Source organism: Penicillium rubens (assembly GCF_028828025.1).
Source record: "Penicillium rubens strain IBT 27055 chromosome Unknown utg000004l_segment0_segment0, whole genome shotgun sequence".
Classification (NCBI taxonomy): domain Eukaryota; kingdom Fungi; phylum Ascomycota; class Eurotiomycetes; order Eurotiales; family Aspergillaceae; genus Penicillium; species Penicillium rubens.
The window spans coordinates 4,319,624-4,344,768 of NW_026890602.1; the positions used below are offsets into that span (position 1 = coordinate 4,319,624).

General features: G+C 45.1%; 9 protein-coding genes across 9 annotated transcripts; 5 read left to right on the forward strand and 4 right to left on the reverse strand.

Moving 5' to 3' along the window:
* Nucleotides 1–184: 184 nt before the first annotated feature.
* N7525_011575 (uncharacterized protein) lies at nt 185–1,158 on the forward strand (the record flags this gene model as incomplete). Its single annotated transcript, XM_002560432.2, has 4 exons — nt 185–371; nt 425–748; nt 865–914; nt 967–1,158. The coding sequence occupies 4 exons, from the start codon at nt 185–187 to the stop codon at nt 1,156–1,158; spliced, it is 753 nt and encodes a 250-aa protein (XP_002560478.2).
* A 7,133-nt stretch (nt 1,159–8,291) lies between these two features.
* On the reverse strand, nt 8,292–8,839 carry N7525_011576 (uncharacterized protein; the record flags this gene model as incomplete). Its single annotated transcript, XM_061215535.1, has 3 exons — nt 8,292–8,492; nt 8,541–8,656; nt 8,707–8,839. The coding sequence occupies 3 exons, from the start codon at nt 8,837–8,839 to the stop codon at nt 8,292–8,294; spliced, it is 450 nt and encodes a 149-aa protein (XP_061068047.1).
* A 562-nt stretch (nt 8,840–9,401) lies between these two features.
* Nucleotides 9,402–10,843, reverse strand: N7525_011577 (uncharacterized protein; the record flags this gene model as incomplete). The annotated part of the gene is made up of 3 exons (XM_002560431.2): nt 9,402–9,642; nt 9,701–10,721; nt 10,780–10,843. Coding segments are annotated over 3 exons (1,326 nt in total), but the record flags the coding sequence as incomplete, so codon positions are not given.
* Nucleotides 10,844–11,307: 464 nt separating this feature from the next.
* Nucleotides 11,308–12,178, reverse strand: N7525_011578 (uncharacterized protein; the record flags this gene model as incomplete). The annotated part of the gene is made up of 4 exons (XM_061215536.1): nt 11,308–11,580; nt 11,648–11,826; nt 11,857–11,903; nt 11,946–12,178. 4 exons carry the CDS (start codon nt 12,176–12,178, stop codon nt 11,308–11,310), a joined length of 732 nt encoding a protein of 243 aa, XP_061068048.1.
* Nucleotides 12,179–13,009: 831 nt separating this feature from the next.
* Nucleotides 13,010–14,960, forward strand: N7525_011579 (sulfatase family protein; the record flags this gene model as incomplete). Its single annotated transcript, XM_061215537.1, has 4 exons — nt 13,010–13,816; nt 13,890–14,376; nt 14,437–14,558; nt 14,610–14,960. 4 exons carry the CDS (start codon nt 13,010–13,012, stop codon nt 14,958–14,960), a joined length of 1,767 nt encoding a protein of 588 aa, XP_061068049.1.
* A 526-nt stretch (nt 14,961–15,486) lies between these two features.
* N7525_011580 (uncharacterized protein) lies at nt 15,487–17,233 on the forward strand (the record flags this gene model as incomplete). Its single annotated transcript, XM_002560426.2, has 6 exons — nt 15,487–15,617; nt 15,681–16,018; nt 16,067–16,237; nt 16,309–16,705; nt 16,760–16,912; nt 16,963–17,233. The coding sequence occupies 6 exons, from the start codon at nt 15,487–15,489 to the stop codon at nt 17,231–17,233; spliced, it is 1,461 nt and encodes a 486-aa protein (XP_002560472.2).
* Nucleotides 17,234–17,913: 680 nt separating this feature from the next.
* Nucleotides 17,914–18,703, forward strand: N7525_011581 (uncharacterized protein; the record flags this gene model as incomplete). The annotated part of the gene is made up of 3 exons (XM_002560425.1): nt 17,914–18,033; nt 18,092–18,225; nt 18,298–18,703. The coding sequence occupies 3 exons, from the start codon at nt 17,914–17,916 to the stop codon at nt 18,701–18,703; spliced, it is 660 nt and encodes a 219-aa protein (XP_002560471.1).
* Nucleotides 18,704–19,638: 935 nt separating this feature from the next.
* On the reverse strand, nt 19,639–21,002 carry N7525_011582 (ferritin-like domain-containing protein; the record flags this gene model as incomplete). Its single annotated transcript, XM_061215538.1, has 5 exons — nt 19,639–19,872; nt 19,963–20,480; nt 20,531–20,620; nt 20,677–20,862; nt 20,918–21,002. The coding sequence occupies 5 exons, from the start codon at nt 21,000–21,002 to the stop codon at nt 19,639–19,641; spliced, it is 1,113 nt and encodes a 370-aa protein (XP_061068050.1).
* A 2,610-nt stretch (nt 21,003–23,612) lies between these two features.
* N7525_011583 (NAD(P)-dependent alcohol dehydrogenase) lies at nt 23,613–24,760 on the forward strand (the record flags this gene model as incomplete). The annotated part of the gene is made up of 2 exons (XM_002560421.2): nt 23,613–23,789; nt 23,855–24,760. The coding sequence occupies 2 exons, from the start codon at nt 23,613–23,615 to the stop codon at nt 24,758–24,760; spliced, it is 1,083 nt and encodes a 360-aa protein (XP_002560467.1).
* Nucleotides 24,761–25,145: the final 385 nt, after the last annotated feature.

Consider the following 25,145-nt stretch of genomic DNA (forward strand, 5'->3'; position numbering starts at 1 on the left):
TAGAGATTTACTTTGCTCTCTAACTTCCTTCACTTTCGTCTCACTTTGCCATCACTTATTCATTTTCCCTGCAACTTGTCTTCATCTGAAGATGCCGTCCAGCAAGAAAGTAACTAAGAGATCATCAGACAGCAGATCTTTGCTTCACAGAATTTTAGTGGCTATTTACGACTTCACCGGCCGGATGATTGACCAGGAGCAACTTGAAAGCACCGCTGATGAGATCGAGAAAGCTCTTGATAAAAACTATCCCACCCTCGCAATTTCTTCCCTTTTTATAAACGATATTGAGAAGATCATCAAGTTGAAATGGACTCGTAAGGACACTGAGCTGGCTGATCTTCGTCCGATGGAGTGCCCCCCCGTGCTAGGTAAACAAGCCGAAAACATGATCCGAAGGATGTGTCTAGCTAACCTCTCGCAGTGCAGCAGATCGACAAGATCACTCGCGCCCTCGGTCGAAGTCATCCAAGTGAAGAAAACGGCCGTTGGATCCTCAACTCTCTACTCCTCGAAGCGTACGAGATCGCCACGGTCATCTGCCCCCACGCCGCCCAGCCCCTTAACATTCAGGCAGAGAGGGGTTGGAAGTATGGTCCGGTAAAGTGGCATCGCAGGAAGTATTTCTTGACCGGTCGGCCTGACTATGGAGTCTGGTACGGCGAAGAGGAAGCGGTCTCATTGAACGTGGTTATTGTGGAAGCCAAGAGAGAGCTAGGCGGAATGGAACAAGCACTAGGTTATATGGGTAAATATCCAACAGTGGCACCTCCCATTATATAATACAGGCTGACTCGTTCAACAGGCTGCATACACCGTCAACGAAAGGAACTAAGAAGAAGGACTGCACGATCTATGGCATAGCCTCGAACGGGTATGACTTCGTTTTTCTCAAAATTGACAACGATTCTAAGGTGAGCATATTTGGCAAATTTAACCCAAGTAACTTGTTTTAACCTCTACTAGTGGTCTGACCGTAAGATCACCACCCGAGACGGCAACTATGACGAGGTCCTTGGAGTACTGGTGCATATGTTCACCAAGGCCGCAGTGATGTCTCCAGCTCACTCCAAGGAGCCACCCCGACAGCAGCAATCCTCGGGCGAGTCGGCAGCGACCAAGCTTTCCGTGCAAGAAGACGTGGAGATGGCCGGCTAGATCCCTAACCGTCCGCAAATTCCCCGCGCTTGGGGTATCCCTTCTTGGGATACCAGCAGCCGATTGCCAAAATATCTGTTATGCTCGGTCAGCTCCCTCTCTCGCCATGTCCCCTGCCTTCGTTGTCTTTCCTCTCCTGCTCGTGTGTCCTAAATTGTATGCCCTTATTTGCCAAGTAAAGCATATCAGCTGGAATGAAATAAGTGGATTACAGTTGCCAAACGTCTAGCCTAAGACCAGAGTCGTAGCGGCCAAGCCTATAGCAGTAGACTTGAAGTGGCACACCGTTTGATATATCGGGATTGATATGGGAATTGTGAGCACAATATGCTAAGGAAGGGGAAGATGATGCATTGTGGCTAGACTAAGCGGGGCTATGAATATCAGCCGTCGTCACATGACTCGGTGACAGGTCCCCCCCTAGGACGCAAAGCGTCGTCCTCGACGCCGTATATAAGAGAATAAAACCAGCGCCATACTATAATATAATATAAGAGATAAGATAGCGTCGTAAGTATGATATATGAAATAAAATATAAAGTTCAAGAATTGAAGATAGTATAGCTAGGGAGATAGCTATATCTACGCGAAAGCGTCTTTATCATCCTAGGCGTTTTCGAAGTCGGCAAGGAGCTCTTCGTAACCCTTAAGGTTCTCGCGAGGGAGCCACTCGTCATCTATAGGGCCTCGTCCGACCTATCTAATAAGATATTTAGTCCACTAACGACGTGTGCTATCTACTCTCGGTCTTCCTAGGGCTATACGCGTGCGGCGGGCTATAATTACTTTAACGTTAAACCGTTCCTCCCCTAGGAACCTATCGTCTATAGTAGGTATATATAGACCGTCTAGGTATCGCCCCTAAGGGTTATCGCCGGGCGGGGAAGGCTCTAAGTGCTTAACACTAATAATAGGGTAGATATACTACGATAACGGAATATCTAAGCGATACGCTAAGCGGCTAATCCTTTCTAAGATCTTAAATCTACTAACGTAGCGGGGCGCTAGCTTAGCGGGTAACGTAGAGGAAACGCGTATATTATAGCTGTAATCTAAGCGGATATATATATAGTCCCCTAGGCGGAAGAAAACTACTCTATAACGTCTATCGAAGTAGTGCTTTATCTTTATAACCGCGTAGGCTAGGGAATAGTCGGTATCTACTTATATAGAGAAGTCTTATCTTAGGGCGGTTAGGAATAGATACTAGGCTTATTAGAGGTTAATACTATATAGGAGCTTATATAGCGAATAACCGGTAGTAGCACTTATAGAGGCGTTTAAAATAGCCTAGAACGCTAGAATAGCTAACTCCTAATCTTTATTTAGATAGACCGCTAACTAATATCTAATTATAACCTTAGCTATCTAATTAGTGCGTTCTAACTAACTATCCGCTTAAGGGTAATAAGCGGTTATAAATATTAAGTAAGTTTAGAGGTTAGTAAAGATACGGCGCTATATACCTTTAATAAAACGTCTATCCTAGTCGCTAATAACTACCTATAGTAATCCCTAATTCGCTTATTAGAAGTACGTTAATACTATAATAGCCTATTCCTCGCCTATCTATATAGATCTTCTAGGGATAAGGAGTAACGCTTTTAAAAACTTATCTATATTAGATAGGATAGTATTATTTCTAGCGGCGGACGTTAGTAGTCCTAGGATAAAGTCTATAGTGATAGTGTAGAAAGGGACTAAAGGAGAAGTGATTAGTTATAAAGAGCTATATAGATAGTATTATCTCGTCCTATTCTATAGATATTCTAGATAATAACGAATATAATCCTTAAGAAGTTTATAGCCCTAATAAAAGACTAAGGTAGAGTCGAGATATTCCTAGGATCTATCGAAAGCGAGGTAGTGCTAGTTATTATATACTATTTTAAAGACGTCTATTATTAACGTACGCGGTAAATAGAGGCGTCCTTTATACTATAGGAATCCCTCCTTATCTAAGTTATAAGGTAGATTAGCCCTATCCTTATTAGGGAGATCACGTTTACCGCGTAGGGTAGCGATAATATTTATCTAGCGTATATCCTAAATATACCCTTTATATACTTTAGTTTTAAACTTATTAGATATTTCTAAGATAGTAATAGGTATAGCTCTAATAGCCGCCTTATAGTAAGTACTAATAGCTAGGTCTATTATATAATTAGGCGTTATTCCTAATACTACGTTAACTAGTAGGGTATCTAAGTTATTAGATAGTAGGGGAGCCGCTTTATCCTCGGTAGTTAGTAATCGAGATAGGGCGTTAGCGACCTTATTACTTTTACTAGACCTATAGTAGACCTTAATATAAAACGTCTAGATATATTAGGATACTCTAATAAGGCGGAGGTTAAGTCTTTCTAGAGATATAGATTTTAGTATCGTACTAGTAGCGATTGTAACTATAGCACTATAGTCTATATAGATTACTACTAATAGATAGGCGGGCGCCGCTTATACTATATAACGGACCTTATATAAGGTCTATATAAGGCTAGTAATCTCTAGCTCGGTAGGCTAATAGTTTCACTCTACTAATAATAGTATATAACTTAGAAAGTAAATAGGCTTAACCACTATTAATAGCGGTGGTTTTATAAGGTTAGCGTAATAATAGGATCTAGCGATATAGTAGATTATAGCTCTATATCCTCGCTTCTTAGATAAGTTAACGTTAATATATAGCTACTATAATCTATCGAAGTGATATAGCTAGCGTGGATTATTAAATTTAGCTTATAGGGTATCGAATACTATATACTTAGCCTCTATAGGGTTATCTAGGGTTATTTATTAGGCGTACTATCTATATAGAGAACTAGTAAGAGGACCTTATTATAAAAGCTATATCTTCCGCTACTATAGGGGGTCTACCTTTACTATATAATAGTCGATATACGCTCTAAATAAAGACGTTATACCTAAGTACGTTTCTAATTATTAGTAAGTCTTAGGAAAGGAGAGATCTAAGATAGCCTTTAACTATTCCTAGCGGGTCGTTATACTAAGGTTATTAATATATTAACCGAGTATAACTAGAGAAGGGAAGCCGATAAACGCCTTTTTCGGTTTAAGAAAGATATAGACCTTATAAAGTTTATAGAGAATATCCGATAAGTCTAAGAAATATTTAGGAAACAACTTAGAAGCGACGAATATATTATTAATATAGACTTTAATTTTCTTATAGAAGCGGCGTAGGATATTTTTAATAACGCGCTATATATAGAGTACCGAGTTCTTATTTCCTATAATAACGACCGTTATAATTTCTATACCCCTATAGCTATAAATAGCTTAAAACTTTAGGGAATCTAAGTATATATATAGTTAGTGATACTAACTACTATAGTTAAGGATAGTAAGAAATTTCTTTCTCTAGTAAAATTAAAGTATATCCTCCTATATTATATTAGGATAGTAATCGGTTTAGAGTATATTATTAAAGGCGCGATAGTTAATAATAGCCCGGCCGACTTATTCTATTATACTATTATATAATATATTTATCTTTTAGATAATAAAAATAGGGTAAGCGGTAGGGATATATTAGGTTATATAGAACATTTTTCCTTAAGTGTAGAGATTATTATAGATCTTATTAATAAATTCTTAGTCCTCCTTAGATAACTTATAGACCTTTAGTTTAGATAGGGTTACGCTATCTTTTAATAGAAGAGTTATCTATTAGTTAATAGGGATATCGATAATAGTATTCTTTATCTAAATATCGGGGAAAGAGTTAATAAGGTTATATAACTTAGCGGCTATATTAGGACTTTTAGCGTAGATAGTAACCCCGAATTTCGATTTATACTAATTCTCTAGCGGCGTATTAGTCGAGTTTATTATCTCTAACTATAAAGGCGTCGTCTAGTATATAGGTATATTAGTCGATATTAGAGATATAGTGATAATATTCTTATATAATTTTAAGGCTTTAGGACTAACTAAATATATACTAGCGTTATTAATTTCTTATAGAGTGCCTAGTCTTATATAACGGTTAATAGACTATAGCACTATTATAGTGTTTATTAGCGAAATTATAGAAAAGTTAGGACCGATAATTATAGAAAACGCCTAATATAGTAGATTATCTAGATAAAAGATAAAATCCTAGTTAGGGAGGTTAGTCTAGAGACGAAGGGGGATTATAGCTATCTCTCCTAGCTATAGAGTTCTCTTTATTATAGCGAATATAGTATATAATAGTAAGCGATTAGGTTTAGTATAGATAGTAATAGGGAAAGATAAGTTCTTATAAGAGGCGATAGTGACTATATATCGTTCGAAGTTAAGGAGGAATCCCTTAGGTACTATAACGTTAACGCCTACTAGTAGCTTTACCTTTAGGTTATTAACTAGATATACCGCTAGATTAATCTTTATAATACTATATTCGCCTTTAAATATAATATCGATCTATATAAACTCGGCTAACTAGTGACTAGAGCCGATACCCTTAACTATAATAGGGTTATAGGTTTCGATCTTAACGGATAGAGACCTCGCTAAGTTAGAATCGATTAAAGTTATAATATACCCTAAATCTAGGTATACTACTATAACCGTTTTTAAGTCTACTAAGGCTAGTATAATCGTAGTATACCGCTAGGACCGGAAGACGTAGGCCGGGTCCCCGCGATATACTCTATCGGACTTAATAATAGGCGCGGCGGCGGATATAAAACTAGCTACTATATTAAGATCCGGAATAGCTAACGTAGGTATCTTATAGATCGATAAGTGCGAATATAGTTTATTATTAGAAGTGAAAAGCGCGCTATATTATAGGTATAACGTTATAGCTTCGGTTAGAGCGTAGGTTTATATAACTATTTCTTATAGCTATTCCTTTAGGGCGTTAGGACTATCGGGAGGAGCGTCGCCTAGCGTAGCTATATAGGCGTCGTACTTAGTATAGTACCTATCCTATTCGTCTTTCGCCTTATATAGGAGTCCTTCGGTAGCTAGATTATTAACCTCGTTAACGTTAGCTTAGAATACCTTCTAAGCTTATTAGCTATACTATAGGTATACCTAAGGAGGAAACTAGCGTAGTTTAACTATATCCTAGGTGCCCTTATCCTAGACACGCTCTAGATTAGTAGCTAGTATTTATTCTATAGGTTCGATTAGTCTATCGGCGTTATTATACTAGCGATAAGGGGGTAGAGTACTATACCTATAGAACGGTAGCCTTTATATCTATAGAGGACGTAGGGGTAGTAGTCCTAGCTATATAGGGTTCCTAGGGGGGTATAGCGGCTATATCTATTCGTTATTAACGCCGTTAGTATTAGGGAACTAGGGTCTCGGCCGCTATTCCTATACCTAGTAGGGAGTCTATAGGAATAGGGTCCTAGTCTAACGGGAGCTCTAGTACTAATACTAATATACTAATACTCTCTAAGAGGATTATTCTATCTAATCCCTATATCGTCTATTAAGGACTACTAGCTGATCGTCTAGAGCGGTAGATAGGGTAGGATTAGGAATATTATATTATAAGGAGGGTTCTAGGTTTTAACGGATCTTAGTTATCTTATTAACTAGGTTCGGTATTATCCCTAGGGTATTATAGAGCCTTAGTATCTCTAGGGCGTAGTCTTAAACGTCCGTTCTTTAGTTAATATCACGCTAGCTATATATAGTATTATTAATCTTATCGACTATATCGGCGTAGATCGGTTTAAACTTTTATTTAAAGACGTTATACTAACCGAATTTATAATCTAGCGGGTTAGATATTAACGCGGAACGTTCTATTTTATTTAGGGCGGCTATATACTACTTAAGAGTTATATCCTATAAGCACTATAGGACATTCTTTCGGATAGTATCCTTAGACCGTATATATACTATACTCTTAAGTCGTTAAATAAATAAACCGATATCGGTAAAGTATAGGGTATTATTAAGATTAGTTATACCGCTATTAGTAGTAATAGATAGGTCGAATATACTAATTTCCGATACCTTTTAGGACGTATCCTATCGAACGGGGACGTTAGCCTAATTATAGCGTATATAATAAGTGATAGGCGGTATAAAAGCGTCTTAATCTATAGACGCTTATTATATAGCCTATCGTACGGCTAGGTTAGTTAGTGCCTCTAGTATTATTTATCTTAAATCCGGCGTATTAGGAGAGAGACTAGATATAGTAGGGCGTAAGAAGATATTAGTTATAGGCTAAGCGCGGTATAATTTAGGTCCGATATCTTATAATAATATCTATCGCCTAGGGCGCGGGGCGTCCTAATAATCCTATAGTTACGATAATATAGCGGACGGAGGGGGTATCGCTAGACGTTATTTAGGGACTAGTAGCTAATCGACGTCGACCTAGCGGTTAGATAGGCTATAGACCTATCTATAGGAGATCGATAAACCTAAGTCGGTCTATTAGATATAGAAACTCGTAAACGGCTATACTAAGAGATAACCGATCAATCGGCTAGTCGGACGGGAAAGGATCCTCGTTAGACGGGAGTTTTAGTAGGGACGCGGTAGCTTCCTAGAGTAGGGTTTAAATAGGGAGTAAAGTGGTAGAATCGAAATCGTAGGTGTAAGGTTAATAACGGTAGGTATAATAGTAGCGCTACTTCCGTTATATAACTCGCCTCGGTATAGTCTGAACTATTACGCGAGGATAAGAGCGCGGGCTCGCGACTTATCTATCAGAGAGTGTAAACCGGACGTCGTCGTCACTAGTTAACCAGTTAATATGAATATGATAACGAACGAGAAAACAAAGAAGACGGGAGACGGACGTCGATAATAGAGGGAGACGTCGACGTCGCCTAAGAGGATTGACCTGACCTGGCCAGCTAGAGACCTAGCCGAAGTCTAGCTTGTCAGATTTAGAAAAAATTAAAATTCAACCCAAAGGACACCCTCTGGAGCAACACGGGACATGCTACCATCTGTGAGCACAATATGCTAAGGAAGGGGAAGATGATGCATTGTGGCTAGACTAAGCGGGGCTATGAATATCAGCCGTCGTCACATGACTCGGTGACAGGAATATAAGTATGTATAAGAGATAAAGAGAACAAATTAAAAAAGTGTCGAGGTTAACTACCTGCAAGAAAGGAGGCCAGAGGCCGAATGGAGCGACGAAATCAGGCAATATCCATCTGATCATAGTTCTCGGGGTCATGGTCGAAGCTTAACTCAGACCCCCCTGATCCTTGTTGTGCCCGACGAGATGCGTGTCTGGAGGAGGCGGGTGACATCAAGGCCGCTTTCGTCATCAGGTACACCAGTAGACCAAGCACTTGTTCAAACCCATTTGCAACGACACCGACTAGCTTGAAAGACCACTGTAAACATTAGAATCAGGGTTACTAACACGATTTAGATACACTTACCTGAGACTTATTGTCCAGCTTCATGAACGTGAAATTCATAGCATCGGTGGAGATACCGTAGACGGTGGTGTCTGCTTTGCCAAGGTCTTTACGCTGCTTGTGGACGCACCCTTTTGCTAGATCAGCCTAAGACTGCGTTATGACGACGACATCGTGAGGTACTTACCCATATATGCCAGCGCCTGCGGAACCCCTTCACTAGCACTGTTCGGTCTCTTGGCCTCCATGATGACAACGTTCAAGTCGAGGTCTTCCTCCTCTCCATACCAGATGCCATAGTCGGGACTCCCTGACAGCATCCGTGTCTTCCCCTTCCATTTCACGGACTTCTTACAGGTTCGAGTGATATGCTTATTAAGCGCATCATTTTTCGTTGCCCGTTTAGCCTTTAAGTTCTTGTTGCCGTGATGCAATGAGGTGGGTTGCTGTAATAGATAGGTGGAATCTGGGGGAGAGTGAGTTCGAAGTGAGGGTTGATAATTAGTGATAGGAAGGCGATGGGGAAGTGAATGAGAAGTGAGGCTGAAGTGAGTTCAAAGAAGAGTGGTGTTGATGTGGTGTGGATGCTTGCGGTCGTAGTATAAAAGGTGCAAGTGCGGTAGAAACGGGAAGTTCAGGGCAACAAAGACAGCATTGGCGTGTGTGATGATATGAAAGTTGGGAAGGAACTGCGATTTATTTAAATACCCACGACGTTCAGCAATATAACCTATGTTTTATTGTTGTTGATAAGAAAGTTGAAAATTTACAAGAATATCATTCCTGCTGAGAAAAGTAAACGGGCTTCGCTACTCAATGTATGACACAATACTGCACGGCCCTTGTAGTTGGGGAATTCATTTATAGCATCAAGATGCAGACCGCAAGCACGGCACTGACAAGGCTGAGCGGAATTGGTAGATGAACAGGAACGCCACTGGTAGGCGGCTTGGAATCGTCGCACATGAATGGAACGTCCGGCAAACGACCCATGCTCTGGAGCTCAACGAATGGCGTGCAGTTAAAACTAGAGTTGACTGATGGACTAACTCCAAATGAACGTACGGCCGATGGAGGAAATTGACTGTCCCAAGGGCCCTTCTGCTGCGCGACAAAAGGATCACTATTTGTTTGGGTAAGCTTTCATGACCACTCTATAGCTGCGAGGGAGCAACACATACAAGAATGCATTTCCTACAGTAACGTCGGAAATCCGAATACGCGAGACATTCTTTGGCCAGTACCAAGTCTGAACGCGATTGCCTTTGTCGTTGACACCGTAAATCGAGGTCAAATTCAGATCGGGTGCGCCGACAATGTCGAGGTCAAAGCCACCTGTCCAATCCACAGCTTTGGGGGGAAGAGTGATAGATTTCATGGGATGGGTCTCCCATCGTTGCTGGATGTTAAGAGAGCGGAGATCATCAAACGGGATTTCAAGGTCAGTGATAGAAATGGAGCTTGATAACTTCAGAGTATCAACCTTGAGTGTCTGAAGCTGTGCGCTACGCTTAAGATCCGTAATACCATGGAGGGAAAGTTCTTTGATGGTCATTGCCGTTGTCGAGGAGCCTCCTAGAGTGAGAGATGAATTGTCATTGATGTGGAGGTGTTTGGCAGAGATGAAACCAATAGCAATTTCGTTGACATTCGGGAAGGGGCCTTGGATGAAAACCTGACTCATGTTGAGTTGATTATCAGTCAAGCTATCGAGCGAGTCGATTTTCATGGCGTCAATACTCATGGCTGTCACATTGCGCAACCCTGTGTGGTGGAGAGTCGTGAGATTCGGGGGGCTAAGCGTAATGCTTGGCGCAAAGTTCAGACTCGAGATATCAAGGTAGGTCAGATTGTAGGCCCGTTTCCCTACCTCAAAGTAGTCCCTCGCGGATTTGAGACTCGGAAGCGAGAGGTTGACCACTTTGGTTCCGTAGTATCCAATTTCGACTGCATCGACTACCTCCAAAGATGAACTGGAGAGCGTGTAATAGGGTTGGGTGACATCGTCACTCTGCATAAGAGGAGATTCCCCGAGGGTGCCTGCAATCATTTCAACACCGTCGAGGTTGATATGGACCGTGCCATTGTCAGCAAATGGACCGATTCCGACGTGTCCGTAGACGATTCGACAGTTCTGACGAAGTTTATCAGCATCAGCCACGGACTTGATCCAGGTGGAGCTGCAATTGGCAGCGAAGGCATCTGGCAAGGTAAGTTCCAGGCACTGAGTTCACCACAACCAAACAGACACTTTACTCACTTGAGCAGCATATCCATACGGTTAGCAGTGGTGCAATCAGCGATGCACGGGAGAGCCCGAGCATATTGGTGATATTAGACCCGGAAACCGTAGATCACAGTTCAAAACGGCTGGGGCACTTCCATATGTAGAAATGAACTTCACCCCCTGAAAAGAAAAATATGGACGCCCCAGACTGCCCAGACTGCCCAGGTGTACTAGTCCAGCCAATCCAATAGTGCACAAGGAATAACCCATAATATCGGGCCCTGGGAGATTTGATTGGGGTAGGGCTGGTGGGGTGGAGGGGGTGAACTGCGCCCGAGGTCTTGGCGAACGTGACGGGAGATGAGGCCAACAGGTCGCCCGAAGGAAAGGGTCCGAGAGTGGCCGGGTGGGGAGGAGGTTTGGGGGTTTCCCTTTTGGGAGCCGCCGAGGTTGTCACCTGACTATGCAAATATATAACATATACCATCGATCGTAGTGTAGCCTTGTAGTTTATAATTGAGAAGTCAAAGATGAAACATTAAAAGACTTCCCACAGAAGGCTCAAAAAAGACTATTCAAATTAGATTTCGATCTAATAGGGAGAGCATCATGCACGAGTGCTTCCCTATCGCAAAGAGATGTGCCAAAGTGAGGATTTGCTATCTCAGGTGGATAGCTGGCTGTGAATCGAAGGAATGTATCAAATGCCGCATCACCTTTGATGGCAAAGCAGAAAACTCGAGAAATCCGAAGTTCGAGCTTATCATTGGGCCGGTCGTAACAGGCTTGGATGATCCGCCTATGTCGAGGCCCGAAGAGAGAAAGCAAGAGTACCTATATAGAAAGAGATTGTTAGGATAGGGAGTACTGGGTGATATAGTTTATCTCACTAGGAATAAACGATAGGTCTCGAACCCGGCTGAGTTCGGCGGAACGCGACGACCTGAGCGATTGATCCGAGCTCACTCTGTAGTAGACTGCCTTCCTTGCCGCTCCCCTCTGTGCAGATGATGAGACGGACGGAAGGTCCAGCGAGGTCTTCACCATCCCACCATTCTTCTAACAAACAAGTTCTCCAGCCTGGGGTATGAACGCCTCGACATTATCCACTCGTAGAGACAAGGAATCCCTCATTGCCGCCAGCGAACTCTTCGAAACTATACGTCATTAGAACACCTCTCGTACAGGCGGGCTTTCACCGAGTTGGCCTTAGAGGCCGAGACCTTCCGGGTTTGATGTCCTCCTTAGAAATCGGCATGAAAAGCCATGAGGTCTCGGGATCTTCGTTGTTTGGGTCGAAACCCTCAGCGGAGACTCCTAGGTCTAGAATCTCAGATTCTGTGAGATTTGCGTGGTCGATCACCTCCAACGTATTCAGGATATTGACCACAACATCCTTTATCTTGGGGGGCGGGGAAGAGGTGGGTGTCATTGGAGCTTGTTCAACGTTTAAAAAATCCGGACCGCTTCCAATATTATTCGAAATGCGGGAGATGGAGGTGAATGGAGAGATAGGTGGGATGGGATTTGGGATTTGGGACGAAAAAGCTTGTCCCGCAAATTTTGGGGATCAAAGTGATGTGGTCAACTGTTCAGCATTACGTCCTAGAACTGTCTTTTTTTATATCCTTTTTGATGACTTCAAGCTTTGATAAAATCCCCATCTCACAGAAATCCAAAATACCTTATAGCCACTGTTCTGCGATATGGTCAAGTGGGGAAAGATCTCGAGTGAGTTCGATATATATGTTCGATATATATGTACGTGAAGAAGTAGATGGGGAGCTAATCATGCATTGCAGATTTGGCATATATCGGCAACTCCCTGTGAACCAGAGCTATTTATATTTAGTATACATATTTAATATGTGTGTTTTTCGTCTATTCCGGATAAATAGTTAGTGAAAGATAAGTTGTGCTCGTCGCCGTAAAGCACGCAATCCACTTTTATACTTCTTTCTCTTGCATCTACTCTGTAGAGGTATACGAAAGAGTGAGAATTAATTCTCCGTTGTACTGCATTAACATTAGATTGTCTATAGTATCTATAACATCTATAATATAATACCTATAATATCTATGTTGTATAATATCTTATGTTCAGTAGAAGTGTACAACTTCATCTCCCGCCATCAGGGTCATGGATGGCATCATCCGCTCCACATTTCCACTCTCCACATTGGATTTATATAACTACGCACTAGGGAGTGCGAGGGAGTACGTAGTTATAGACTCTTACCTTCATCCCTCTCCCCTTCACCTCATGAAATTAAACACTGCCCTGGTCGGCCTCATCGCCGAAGGCGTTATTGCCCTCAATCTCCAATCCATGCAATCAGCCCTTCAATCCGTATTAAAACATAGCGAAGCAGAACCACGCAAACCAAATATTCTCTTCATAATAACCGATGACCAAGACCTCCAACTCGACTCCATATCATACACTCCCCTAATCACAAAGCACATCCGCGACCAGGGCACATTCTTCCGCAACCATTTTGTCACAACAGCCCTATGCTGTCCATCACGCGTGAGTCTATGGACCGGTCGCCAGGCACATAACACAAATGTGACCGATGTCCATCCGCCCTACGGTGGATATCCCAAATTCGTCGAGCGCGGCTTCAACGATGATTTCCTCCCGCTTTGGCTGCAAGGGGCGGGGTATGATACATATTACACGGGAAAAATGTTCAACGCACATACGGTGGACAACTACCACAGCCCACACATCAATGGATTCAACGCATCTGATTTCCTTCTCGATCCATATACTTATTCTTATCGGAATTCGACTTACCAGCGGAACCATGAACCACCTGTCAGCCACGAGGGCGAACATACCATCGACGTGATCACGGGAAAAGCACTGGGTTTCCTCGATGATGCATTAGCTGGCGAGAGGCCCTTCTTCCTGGCCGTGTCTCCTGTTGCACCACATTCGAATGTCGATCCGGGCAATATTACATCGGAGAACTTTTACATGTCCGCGCCGATCCCCCTCGAACGACACGAACATCTGTTCCAGGATGTGAGGATACCCCGCACGGCTAATTTCAATTCGGACCAGGTGAGCGCGGCTTTGCTTTGAATTAACGTGTTCGTGTTCGGCAATTGTGACTGACCTTATTTTTGTTGCGCAGCCAAGTGGAGTCAGCTGGGTTCACGATCTCCCCCTGCAGAACCAATCGGTTGTCGACTATCACGATCACTTTTATCGCTCGCGTCTGCGCGCCTTGCAGGGTGTTGATGAATTGGTTGATGGGCTTGTTACCCGACTAGAGGAGAGTGGCCAATTGGACAATACTTATATTATCTATACCTCGGATAATGGATTCCATATTGGTCAACATAGACTGCCGCCCGGGAAAACCTGTGGGTTTGAGGAGGATATTCGCGTTCCCTTGTTCATTCGTGGACCAGGCGTTACCAAGGGATATGTACAGGATGCAGTGACTACTCATGTCGATTTAGCGCCGACATTGTTCCACCTTGCGGGTATTCCAGCGAGGGATGATTTCGATGGTACGGCCATTCCTGTGACGCCAGAGTTTGAGGGGGAGCGCCATGAACATGTTACGGTGGAGTATTGGGGGTCTGCTGTCGTGGAAGGTGCTTATAGCGGCATTGGTAAGTCCAGGCAATATTTTCATGGTCTCTGCGAAATATGCGATACTAATCCCCAGACAGGCCCCGGAGGCTCAACCATGATCCCAAACAACACCTACAAATCTGTCCGTTTACTTGGAGAGGGCTACAATCTGTACTACTCTGTCTGGTGTAATAACGAGCACGAACTGTACGATCTGTCGGTCAGTAAATAGTACCTTGATTCTTCATCACAACGACTGACCTTTTTGCAGACTGATCCGTACCAGCTGAATAATCTGTACCCGACCACCTCCCATGCAGGTATCAATGAGACCCGTATTCTCGGTCGCAGTTTGAACCAGGCCATCAACCGACTTGATGCTCTTTTGATGGTCCTGAAGTCTTGCCAGGGTGTGACTTGCATCCAGCCTTGGGATGTCCTCCAACCGGTAGACCCAGTTAGTACTCTCCAACATGCCTTGAACAAGGAGTATGATGGCTTTTATGGCGCACAGCCTCAGGTCTCGTTTGACTGGTGTGATTCGGGATACATCGTGGAAGCGGAAGGTGCACAGGTGCCGTTGACTAGTCGACACGGCGTGTCTTGGGATGTGTGGGTGTAAATGAAATTTAATTAACTCTAGGGATTTAAATATTGATCTAAATTGATTACCTTTGAGGACTATTTCAGAATTTAGGTGTAGTATTTACTAGGAGGGGTTGAATGTTGACGGCAAGTATGAGCATCCGAATCAACGCCATAGACTTCCGGATTAACCAAAGTCAAGAAGGAGAGCTCCCATCAAATAGAAATCAAAGCATCATCTCCATATCCCAAGGCCAATAGCCAAATGCGCCCTCGGAAAATCCCCTCAGATAGTGATTGCGCCATATCTCCCCGTGTCGCGACATCAAAAAGTCGCATTGGCACGCATTTTGGTTGTTTTTTTTTAGCCCATTTCTAGTTAATTGACCTACGCAATCCTTTATCTTAGCTGTTTCCTCTTTTCTATAAGAGTAGTACCCAACCCGCCCGGAGAGTTCCTATACATTCGCCAATCTAGAAGTTGATCGCCCCCATATACAACATACTGGCTGTTTTGTTCGTTTATTCATTTATCTTTTTGGCAAGCTTCTTTAAATCACAAGATGGCAGACCAAGATATCTTCGATGAGAAACACAGAATAGGCGAGCAGGTCAACGACTCACCTCCGAGTGAGAGTGAGCTTGACCATATCGTCAAAGACTGGGATGTGGAAGAATCGGCCGTTCGGAGAAAGTACGTGTAGTTAACGGTTATTACACATCGACTATATGCATCCTGCTAATAAGCTCCTGCCAGGGTCGACTTTATCCTCATCCCTATTCTAGCAGTCGCCTTTTTCGCCTTGCAGATGGATCGCGGGAATATTAGCGCCGTCTTAACATCGACCATCACTAAAGACCTCAATATCACAACAAATCAAATTAATATCGGATCACAGCTGCTGTCAGCGGGCATTGTTCTCTCTGAAATTCCATCGAATATTATTATGCAGCGAATAGGACCCCGTGTCTGGTTGTCGGGGCAGTTGTTCGCCTGGGGCTTGGTTGCTACCTTCCAGGCTTTTGTTCAGTCGTATCCTGGGTACCTGGTTACGAGAATTCTGCTAGGATTCTGCGAGGGCGGGTTTATTCCTGGTATGGAAATTGCTATTTGCGCTTGGATAACCAACTGACAACCCGCAGGCGCTCTATACTACCTTTCCACCTGGTATAAGAAGGATGAGACTAGTCTTCGCACCAGTCTTTTCTTTTATGGGCAGATGTTTGCATCGGCTACATCCAGCTTGATATCAGCTGGTCTTCTGCAGCTGAACGGCACCCATGGTATGGAGGGATGGAGATGGATCTTCCTGGGTAAGTGCAGATCGGAACTATATCGGAACTATAGATCCTGCCAACCCGAGCTCGTCTAATGAACACTCTAGTCGAGGGCTTGATAACCCTCTTCATTGCAATCGTTTTCACTCTCCTTGTGCCTCCATCGGCTGGAGACGGGCGTCCATTGATCGCTTTCGGGCGCTGGAGTTACTTCACCGAGCGCGAGTCGCACATCATCCGCAACCGCGTTCTGCTAGATGACCCCCTCAAGGCCAAAGGGCATATCCAGATTTCCGGCTCTGATATTTGGCAGACCATCAAGCAGCCACGCATCCTGCAACACGTTTTTGTGACCTTGGTGGCCATGTCTGGCTTCTCGGGTCTAACCCAATACACTCCCAGCATGATCAAATCGCTGGGCTTCGGTGCCGTCAGGGCAAATGCATTGGCTTCTGTTCCTGTATACTGTAGTATGATCTGGCTGATTGGTCTGTCTTTTGCTGCGTGAGTACTTGCTATGACCATCATCTTAGTGAACCGGATTCTAACCATTGACAGAGACAAAACGAGACACCGCGGACCCTTTGTGCTCCTGGCTATCACTTGGAATGTGATTTCGTACGCTTGTCTTCGAACGAGTAACCCTCACGATTCCCAATGGCACCGGTACGGCGTCATTGCCGTCGCTAACATCTCGTACTGCAGCATGCAGTAAGTTCTCTGCCCTCCCATGTCTATAATCCGCTCTGACCAGATATTAGTATCTTGAATGTCGGCTGGTTGTCATTCTACTGCCGAACACCCCAGGAACGAAGTGTTGCCATGGCGTTGGTGGTCATGGCTGCTAACTGTGCTGGTATCGCTGGGTCGCAGATTTTCCGCACTTCCGATGCCCCAAAGTACTTACATGGTCTCACTGCAATCTGCTCGATAGCTGGTGCCTCGTGGATCCTCACTTTCGTTCTTTGTGTTCAGTATTATTTCCGCCGACAAAAGGCTGTTTCTTCGGATACTGCAGAGGCGAAACCTTAATAAGATTCCGAGGGCTTCGGGTTTCAACGCCTGCAATTATTAATCTCTGATTTTGATTCCATGCAAGAAGGAAGATATTATTCGATGCAAAACGGTTGTCTGCCCAGCAGAATGTCCGGTAGTAATTCCTTCGAGCTACTTTCAGACAGATACTACAATACTACCGGAACATAGCCCCATCAGTACATACCTAGGTAAGTCAAATATGGCCAAAAGAACAAAATCCAGATCCCCCAGAAACCTTATCCTGCGATGTAAAATTGGTCGAAAACCGGGAAGTTTGATCGATCCGAACTTTTTAGGGGCAAAAGAGTTATTTTGGCAGCCACTAAGGGGTTCAAATGGCCTAATTAGGTATAGCGGTATAACTTTGGGCGACACTAGCACCACGCTAGCGCCTAAACAGGCTAGAGAGTATCGCTTAGTCCTTCAAAATACAAACCTTGGAAGAAAAGGCCAATAGGATGCTTCCGTTTCCACGCGATGCATGCAATTATCCGAAATGGCTTTGGACTGCACTCTGGCCCAAAACTGCCCAGACCCTGAAAATAAATTCTTGTATATGAAGGCGCTGGCCGCTCCATCTGGGCCTCTTATCCATCTTTTATCCCTCTTTTCACTATTTCCATTCCTGTCGCTCGTTTGACTATATACCCCGACATTCTTTAAATCAATACAATATGCGTATCCAATCTTTCGCCCTTTTGGCTGGTGCCACTGCCGCTATCGCTGCCGAGACAGTCTCTCTTTTCCTAATTGGCATCGATGAGCAGCCGCTTGAGGGCAAGGTCATTGGCACTGTAAGCACAACCATCCCTCTATCAATCTACCACAACAACCTAACCAATATTATCCCAGACCGATTCTATGACCAAATATCTTATCAAGTGTGCTGCTGGCGTTGACTCCACCGAATGCGGCCTTCCCTCTAATGGCATAACCGTGGCCCAAGGCTCTTCAACCGTCAGCATGGCATACAGCACGGGACGTATGTGAGTATATCCAGCCCTACAAGGAATCCACGTCTCCCCCCACAAGTCATAGCTGATCATTTCCTGAAACAGGTCTATCGCCGAGAACTGCAATTATGATTCCGTAAGCGTGACCTGCGCCGTAAGCCTCGACGAGGAAGGCCTAACCACCACCTTCGCCTCCGCCGTCGCCCTCACTGAAATCCCCGGTGGTGGCGCTTTGATGCCTGTCACTATCACCGGAACTGGAACGGAGAAGGCTGCCCCCACTACTGGTGCCTCCGTATCGGCTTCTACCGCTGCCTCGACTGGCGGCGCTACTTTGACAACCTCCGCTTCAACTACCGGTGGTGCTAGCACTATCGAGTCCTCCGATAGCAGCAGTGCTGCTGCCACCAGTCAGACTGAATCTGGTAACGCTGCTATGCCTATGATTACTGGAAACGCGCGCTGGGCTGCCGGTGGTGTTGCAGCTGCATTGGCTCTTGCCGCGCTTTGATCATCTGGACGTTGGTTTGGAATGAGATTGGAGGTGTATAGACGTGGCTCGGTTGAAGCCTCTCACTTGACAAGAAATATGTACTTCCACATGTATCCTATGCAATATACGAAGCGTGATACTTTTTCTTTAATTTGGGTCTTATCAACCTAATCCGAATCTATATTCTTAGCAATCGAATATGTACCTCGTATTTATGTCACACAATGTGGGATCTCGAAATATGTACACTAGGCCTTGACAAGTCCCGCAGCACCGGTGCTGTCACAGCACTAGGCCCTTGGTTCGGTACTGCAGTGCTACGGCGGGAGTGCTACAGCACTATAAATAGTGCAGACACGAATAACCTCGTGATATGTATAAGTAATGTAGAAAAGCTAGTAGGTTTAGGTACTTTGTGTATATGCGCCTCCAAGTCGAATAAGGCGCAATTAAACGTTGGTAATGTATTTGAACTAATTCCAACATATTCTTTTTCTGCCAACTCCAAGATTACTTATGCAAAAGGTAACTTCTGTTACTTCTATAATTGGTTCGCTCTCATTGCGGATAACAACACCACAGCCCCGCGGGCGTACTTACAAAAGAGCCCTATTCAGCCGATTTTTTGGGCAAAGTTCTTTAGCACGTCAAACAGTTGTACACAGATCAAGTCTGGTCAAAGTGCGATCTGACACCGATCTTGCTTTGTTTCCGCCACTAGGATACGGACTACAGACTGCGGCAGGAGCCATTCTGAATACCCTCAATATGCAGGCCGGAAAGACAGTAGCAATATTCGGCTTAGTAGGGATGAGCGTTCCTTATTGGATTAAGCCAGGCACTTGAGTTGTTTAAATTTGACAAATGTTATTAGAATAGACCCTATAGCCAAACCATCGACATCACCGCCCAAATGATCTTTCTAGAAATTCAACAAGTCAACCGCACCCTATTTAAAGAAGAGCCGCAGCAGCACAAAGTCCAGCAACCACACAAGCTATGTTACCAGACATTTTCTGAGCAGCGCCAGTATAAATAGGAGAAGCAGAAGCAGAAGCAGACGCGGTAGCAGAAGAGCGACTCCAGGAGCCGGCCGTAGACTTAGTAGGCATAGTTATGTTCTTCTTGTCACCCATACCGATAGCAGCGATACCGCTCGGGGTACCCATAGCAGTCTTCTTTCCAACCTATCAATACAAGCAGCATCAGCCCTGTGAAAAAAGGGGCGAAGAAGCACCCAACAAAAAGAATGAAACGCAAAAAATTATCTAATTTACCTCGACGATAGCAGGACCAGCAACAATATTGTCATCAGTCGCCTGCTTGTTGCCCTGGGTCAGGACGACGTAGCTCTGCCCGGAAATGCCCTCGGGGATAGTGACGGTGAACTTTCCACCACCCATAGACTTGAGGGGAGTCCAGACTGGGCCGGTGACGGTAATAAAGGCGGCGTGAATACCGCTAACGCTTGTGTCGAACCCGCTACCGGCTACCAGTTGCACCTCCGAGCCTGTCATGACGGCGTCCATCGAACTCATCGTGAGTGCGGGGAAGGCCTTCACTGGCAGTGCACCGTTGCTGGAGGGACAGGAGGCGATAAAGGGGGATGCAACGGTGTATACTTCGTTGAGCCCGAGAGGGTTGTCGAAGGCCTGGGCGAAGGGGACTTCGCCGACCGCGGCGCGCAGGTACGCGCTGTGTCGGGCTTCTGTGGTGAGGATGCTGCCAGCCGCTGTCAGGTAGTTCTCGCTCATGATAGAGGCTGCGGCTCCGAGGTAGGCGCTGACTCCGACACCTAGAGAGGTTAATAGTGAGAATTGTTGGTGGGGTTGGACGATTCCTTACCCTCAAGGACACTGGCGAGGGCCAGGAAGCCGTTGACGTCGGCAGATGGGAAGTTGTAGGTGCAGCGGGCAACGGGAGAGGCGCCGGCAGCTGAAAAAAGTCAGAATATTGTTCTTTATTCCGCAGTTTGAATGACAGGGACATGCCCTTGAGCGCGGAGGTCAGGAAATCCACGTGTTCCTTCTCATCGGAAGCAACTTCCTTTAGGTTGGCATAGAAAGGATCCTTCATGCCAGCCTTGACGAAATCCTCCTGGGTGAAGTTCTTAAGACCCTCCTCATAGAAAGAGGCCTCGAGATGCTCAAGAGTAAGAGCATAGTTAAGGATATCGGCTATCGAAGACAAACGTTAGAGCAAGAACAATCAATTGCTTTGGAAGTTGTGTACCGTCGCTGACAGCGCGCTTTGAGACAAGGCCGGCGTTGGCAAGACCGATGGCAGCACTGGTGAGGGCAATGTTGGTCAACTTCATTATCGGAGTAGTAGAGCTTTGATTTTAGATTGGAAGTCTTTTTTGTTTTTAAACAATGATGGCAAATCTACTTTCCAGTGACAGGGACATGCCTTTTATAGTTATTCTGTCAGGAAATAGGTAACCTGATGCATGAACGCTTATTTTGGATTCGGGTATTAAAATTGCCTGGCTAAACAGAGACTAGTCATCATTTTCCTTCTTTTGTAGGTTTGTACGCGATATAGTTACCGTTCTTGGGGGCAAGTTCTAAGATCGGCCGTAGAGAATACCTGATCGAGACAGGAAGGGTTAACGGAAGAGTTGGATGGATGTCAACAATAACTTTAATGGAGAAGAGAGGAAGACACGACCTCCACGCGATATCATCTGCAGGGACCCGTGGGGATCAAGCCTGCCTAGCTAGAGAACTATTCCCAGGTTGGTCATGCCAAGGGATACAAATGGCCTAGCTTTGCATGGCGGAGAACTTTATTAAGTTCTCGGACTTTTAGCTGCAGTAATGGTGCTGGGTTCTGGTCGTGAGCGAGAGCGAAAGCGAGACTGTAGGGAGGAACGGTAGGGGGAACAGCGAGACCGGGACAGATAACGAAAACGAATGCGAGAGCGAAATCAAGCCAAGCCTCAACATGAACCCGGAGGGAAGCTAACTATGCCGGGGTAACTATTTGCGCATGAAAGTGCCCGTTCTTGGGCATTGAGGAGTTATGCTAGAAGCACGACAAATGACGGCATTTAGCATACACGTCATTACATGTGTTTTAATGCGAGCGAATGTTACTGACTTCAACACCACTCAGTACTCTCAATATTACTTCTAATGACATATGGATTGCATATGGCTTTGCCACAAGATTATTCGACTTTATACCAAGACCGTCTGGGCTAAACGAGGCGCAGCTAGTACATTGTTTGTGGAGGTTCGCATACGCAAATAAATAGAAGATAGCTGCCTAGTCTGGCAAAGTCATTCAGAATGGACAGGCTAGGGATGTATAGCCGATACATTCGGTTAGTTTACCATGATTGCTGACCAGAGGACTAGGCCTCATGTTCGTGGCTCTACTATAACGACAGAACTATTGTGAGCGACGTTGTATCGAGGCCTACGCCATAAGCTGCCGAAAGGGTGATGATTCTCGCGGAGAACACCTGTCGAGACTGTTGACCATGTTCGATATTCTCGAAATCAAAGAGAGACCTCGTAGGAGTGATGACTCCATTGAGAATGCATGCTGTGCAGGTTGAGAGGGAAAGTGGAAGCCACTCAGCAGATCCTCCAGGAACCAGTGCTAGGCGACCTACAGACAATCTGCAAGGGCCCACGACAAATTCCTAGGTAGGGAACTTCATCCAATTCTTGTAGAGCTTTATAATTTGCGTATCAAGATACAGTACCATGCGAACGCCTGTTAAGACGCCTATGAATTTAGTGCGGCCCGCGCAATAGGTGACCTGCGTCAAGGTTTCGTTCAGGTTGTAAACGAAGATTACATTTTTAAGTTTGGTTTTGTGTGCTTGGTGCCTTGAAAGACCGAGGACGTCAACATACCATCTCTAAAATTGATTGAACTCATATGCAAACATACTAAGCCTAATCGGGAGCTATCCGCAAGCCTCCCAAGGTTCACTAATAAGCTTGTTCCACCTGACCAGCTGGGCAAGCTTCTTCCTCCTGATACATTCCCCCAGTGTCACATTCTATTCTCTTCATCTTCTCTCAGCCTCCACCATGTCCTTTCAAGAAATTCTTCAACCTGACTCAGATCATCCACCCGGTCCGGCTGTTTTCTTCCTTGAGGAAACCGAAACCCATCAATATTCCAACTGTTATAATGTATAAACTCGTAGTCTCCAAGTAGACATTTGGATACATTGGACAGAAGGCAAGGGTCTATTGACGAATGGATGTCTTCGCCCTAGAAGAGAATTGATATACCGGTTCACCGAGCATCTATCAACTCCGAACGAGGTGTTTCCTGAGGTCTTTTTCTTCGTCTTTGAATTAAGAAGCATGATATGAATAGAAAACTGCTCGGTTGATAAGATTGATGAATAATAACAAACAGTTATGGAGATGCCCCATCAAAGTTTGTTTCTTGTCCAATCAGAGCCGTTTCCATAACTTTCTGGAACCGCCTTTCCCCTGTCGGGCATAAGCCGGCATAAACCACGGGCTTGGCATTCCTTTAACTCCGATGCAGCAAGTAAGCACTAACCATCTTAAATCCCCAGGGTAAGTAGATATCCAAGTCATAGTTACTTCTTGAAAACATGTATGTGATATCACCGCTATTGCTTACCGTTTTATCACCGATTTTTGCTGGTGGTTTGCAATATATTCGCCTCCAAATGGAATTCCTTCGCCGGATATAACAATTAAGGCCGAGATGACAACCCACTTGATGACAATCCACTCCACGGGTCAAGTGGGCCTTTTTCTTCACGATGATCACGTCGCCACAGAGATTCGAAGAACCCTCCGAGACGGAGCTCGATCTCTCCGCGTGGGTGGTTTAAAGGAATGGGGGACCCTGCAGGAATGGCTCGTCGATCATATCAGTTCAATCCATTAAATCACAAAATAATACTATTTTATACATCTTCATTATGTCTTCTACCGATTACAAGTTCGAAGGATGGGTAGGCCTCGGCCCCGAAGCCGCCCAGGGCAAGATGGTCTGGCAGGAATTCGAGCCTAAGCCATGGGAGGAGACCGATGTCGATATCAAGGTCACTCACTGTGGTATCTGTGGCTCGGATTTGCACACCCTGCGCAGTGGATGGGTATGGCGCATCCCTCTTGGACATGTTCGGCATTGAATCACGTTGCTAATACCGGTCTTCCACAGGGCCCCACCAACTACCCTTGCTGCGTCGGCCACGAGGTTGTCGGAATCGCTGTCCGCGTCGGCACCCAGGTCAAGGGAGATATCAAGGTCGGTGATCGTGTCGGTGTCGGCGCGCAGAGCGGCTCGTGTGAGAACAAGGATGGCGACTGTGAATCCTGCGCGTCTGGTCTGGAACAACACTGCAGTAAGATGGTCGGCACATACAACGGTACCTATGCCAACGGGGGCAAGTCGTACGGTGGTTACTCCACATACAACCGCTCTCCTTCGCACTTCGTGATTAAGATCCCGGATGCTATCTCCTCTGCCGATGCCGCGCCTATGCTCTGCGGTGGTATTACTACCTACTCGCCTCTCAAGCGGAATGGCTGTGGCCCCGGAAAGACTGTCGGTATTGTTGGCGTCGGTGGTCTTGGTCACTTTGCTATCTTGTTCGCCAAGGCGCTCGGTGCGGATCGCGTCGTCGCCATCTCCCGCAAGTCTGACAAGAAGGAGGATGCACTCAAGCTTGGTGCGGATGACTTCATCGCTACCGGTGAGGACGAGGACTGGGCTACCCGCCACGCTAGCTCTCTCGACTTGATCATCTCCACTGCCTCTTCGTCCAAGATGCCTATTGTCCAGTACTGTGGTCTTCTGCGTGTTCACGGTACTTTCATTCAGCTCGGTGCCCCCGAGGATGGTGCTCTTGAGATCCCGGCGTTCGTGCTCATCATCAAGGGTCTCAAGCTTGGTGGCTCGTTGATTGGTAGCCCCGATGAGATCCGGGAGATGTTGGAACTGGCTGCTGCTAAGGGTGTCAAGCCTTGGATCCAGGAGCGCCCAATGAAGGATGCCAACCAGGCCATTGTGGATATGGATAAGGGTGATGCCCGTTACCGCTATGTTCTCACGAATGAGCAGTAAGTCGGTCAATTATGAATGAGTGATGAATATGTGTGGGCGTTTGAGGCGATGTTAGAAGCAGTTGAATTTAGAAAGAAATTAGAGAACCAAATCAATGATCTGTATATGCATACATATTCTTACCGTGTTTATAAGTGTCCGTTTGCCGCCAGGGTCCCCGGGGCCTCATTCATCAGCGATGTCATCGCTTACCAATCTGTTTGATCTGTTTGATTACCAATTTACTTTTGCTTCATATCTCACTCTTTTCGGAATCAGTTGCTGAGATTAAGCTCTCTTACGTCGTCCCTAATATTCTCGATGAAGCCCTGGTCACACTGTCCACCAAGGGCATACAACTACTGGGTATAGATACTGGTTACAGGTTGTAGCTAGGCACTCGTGC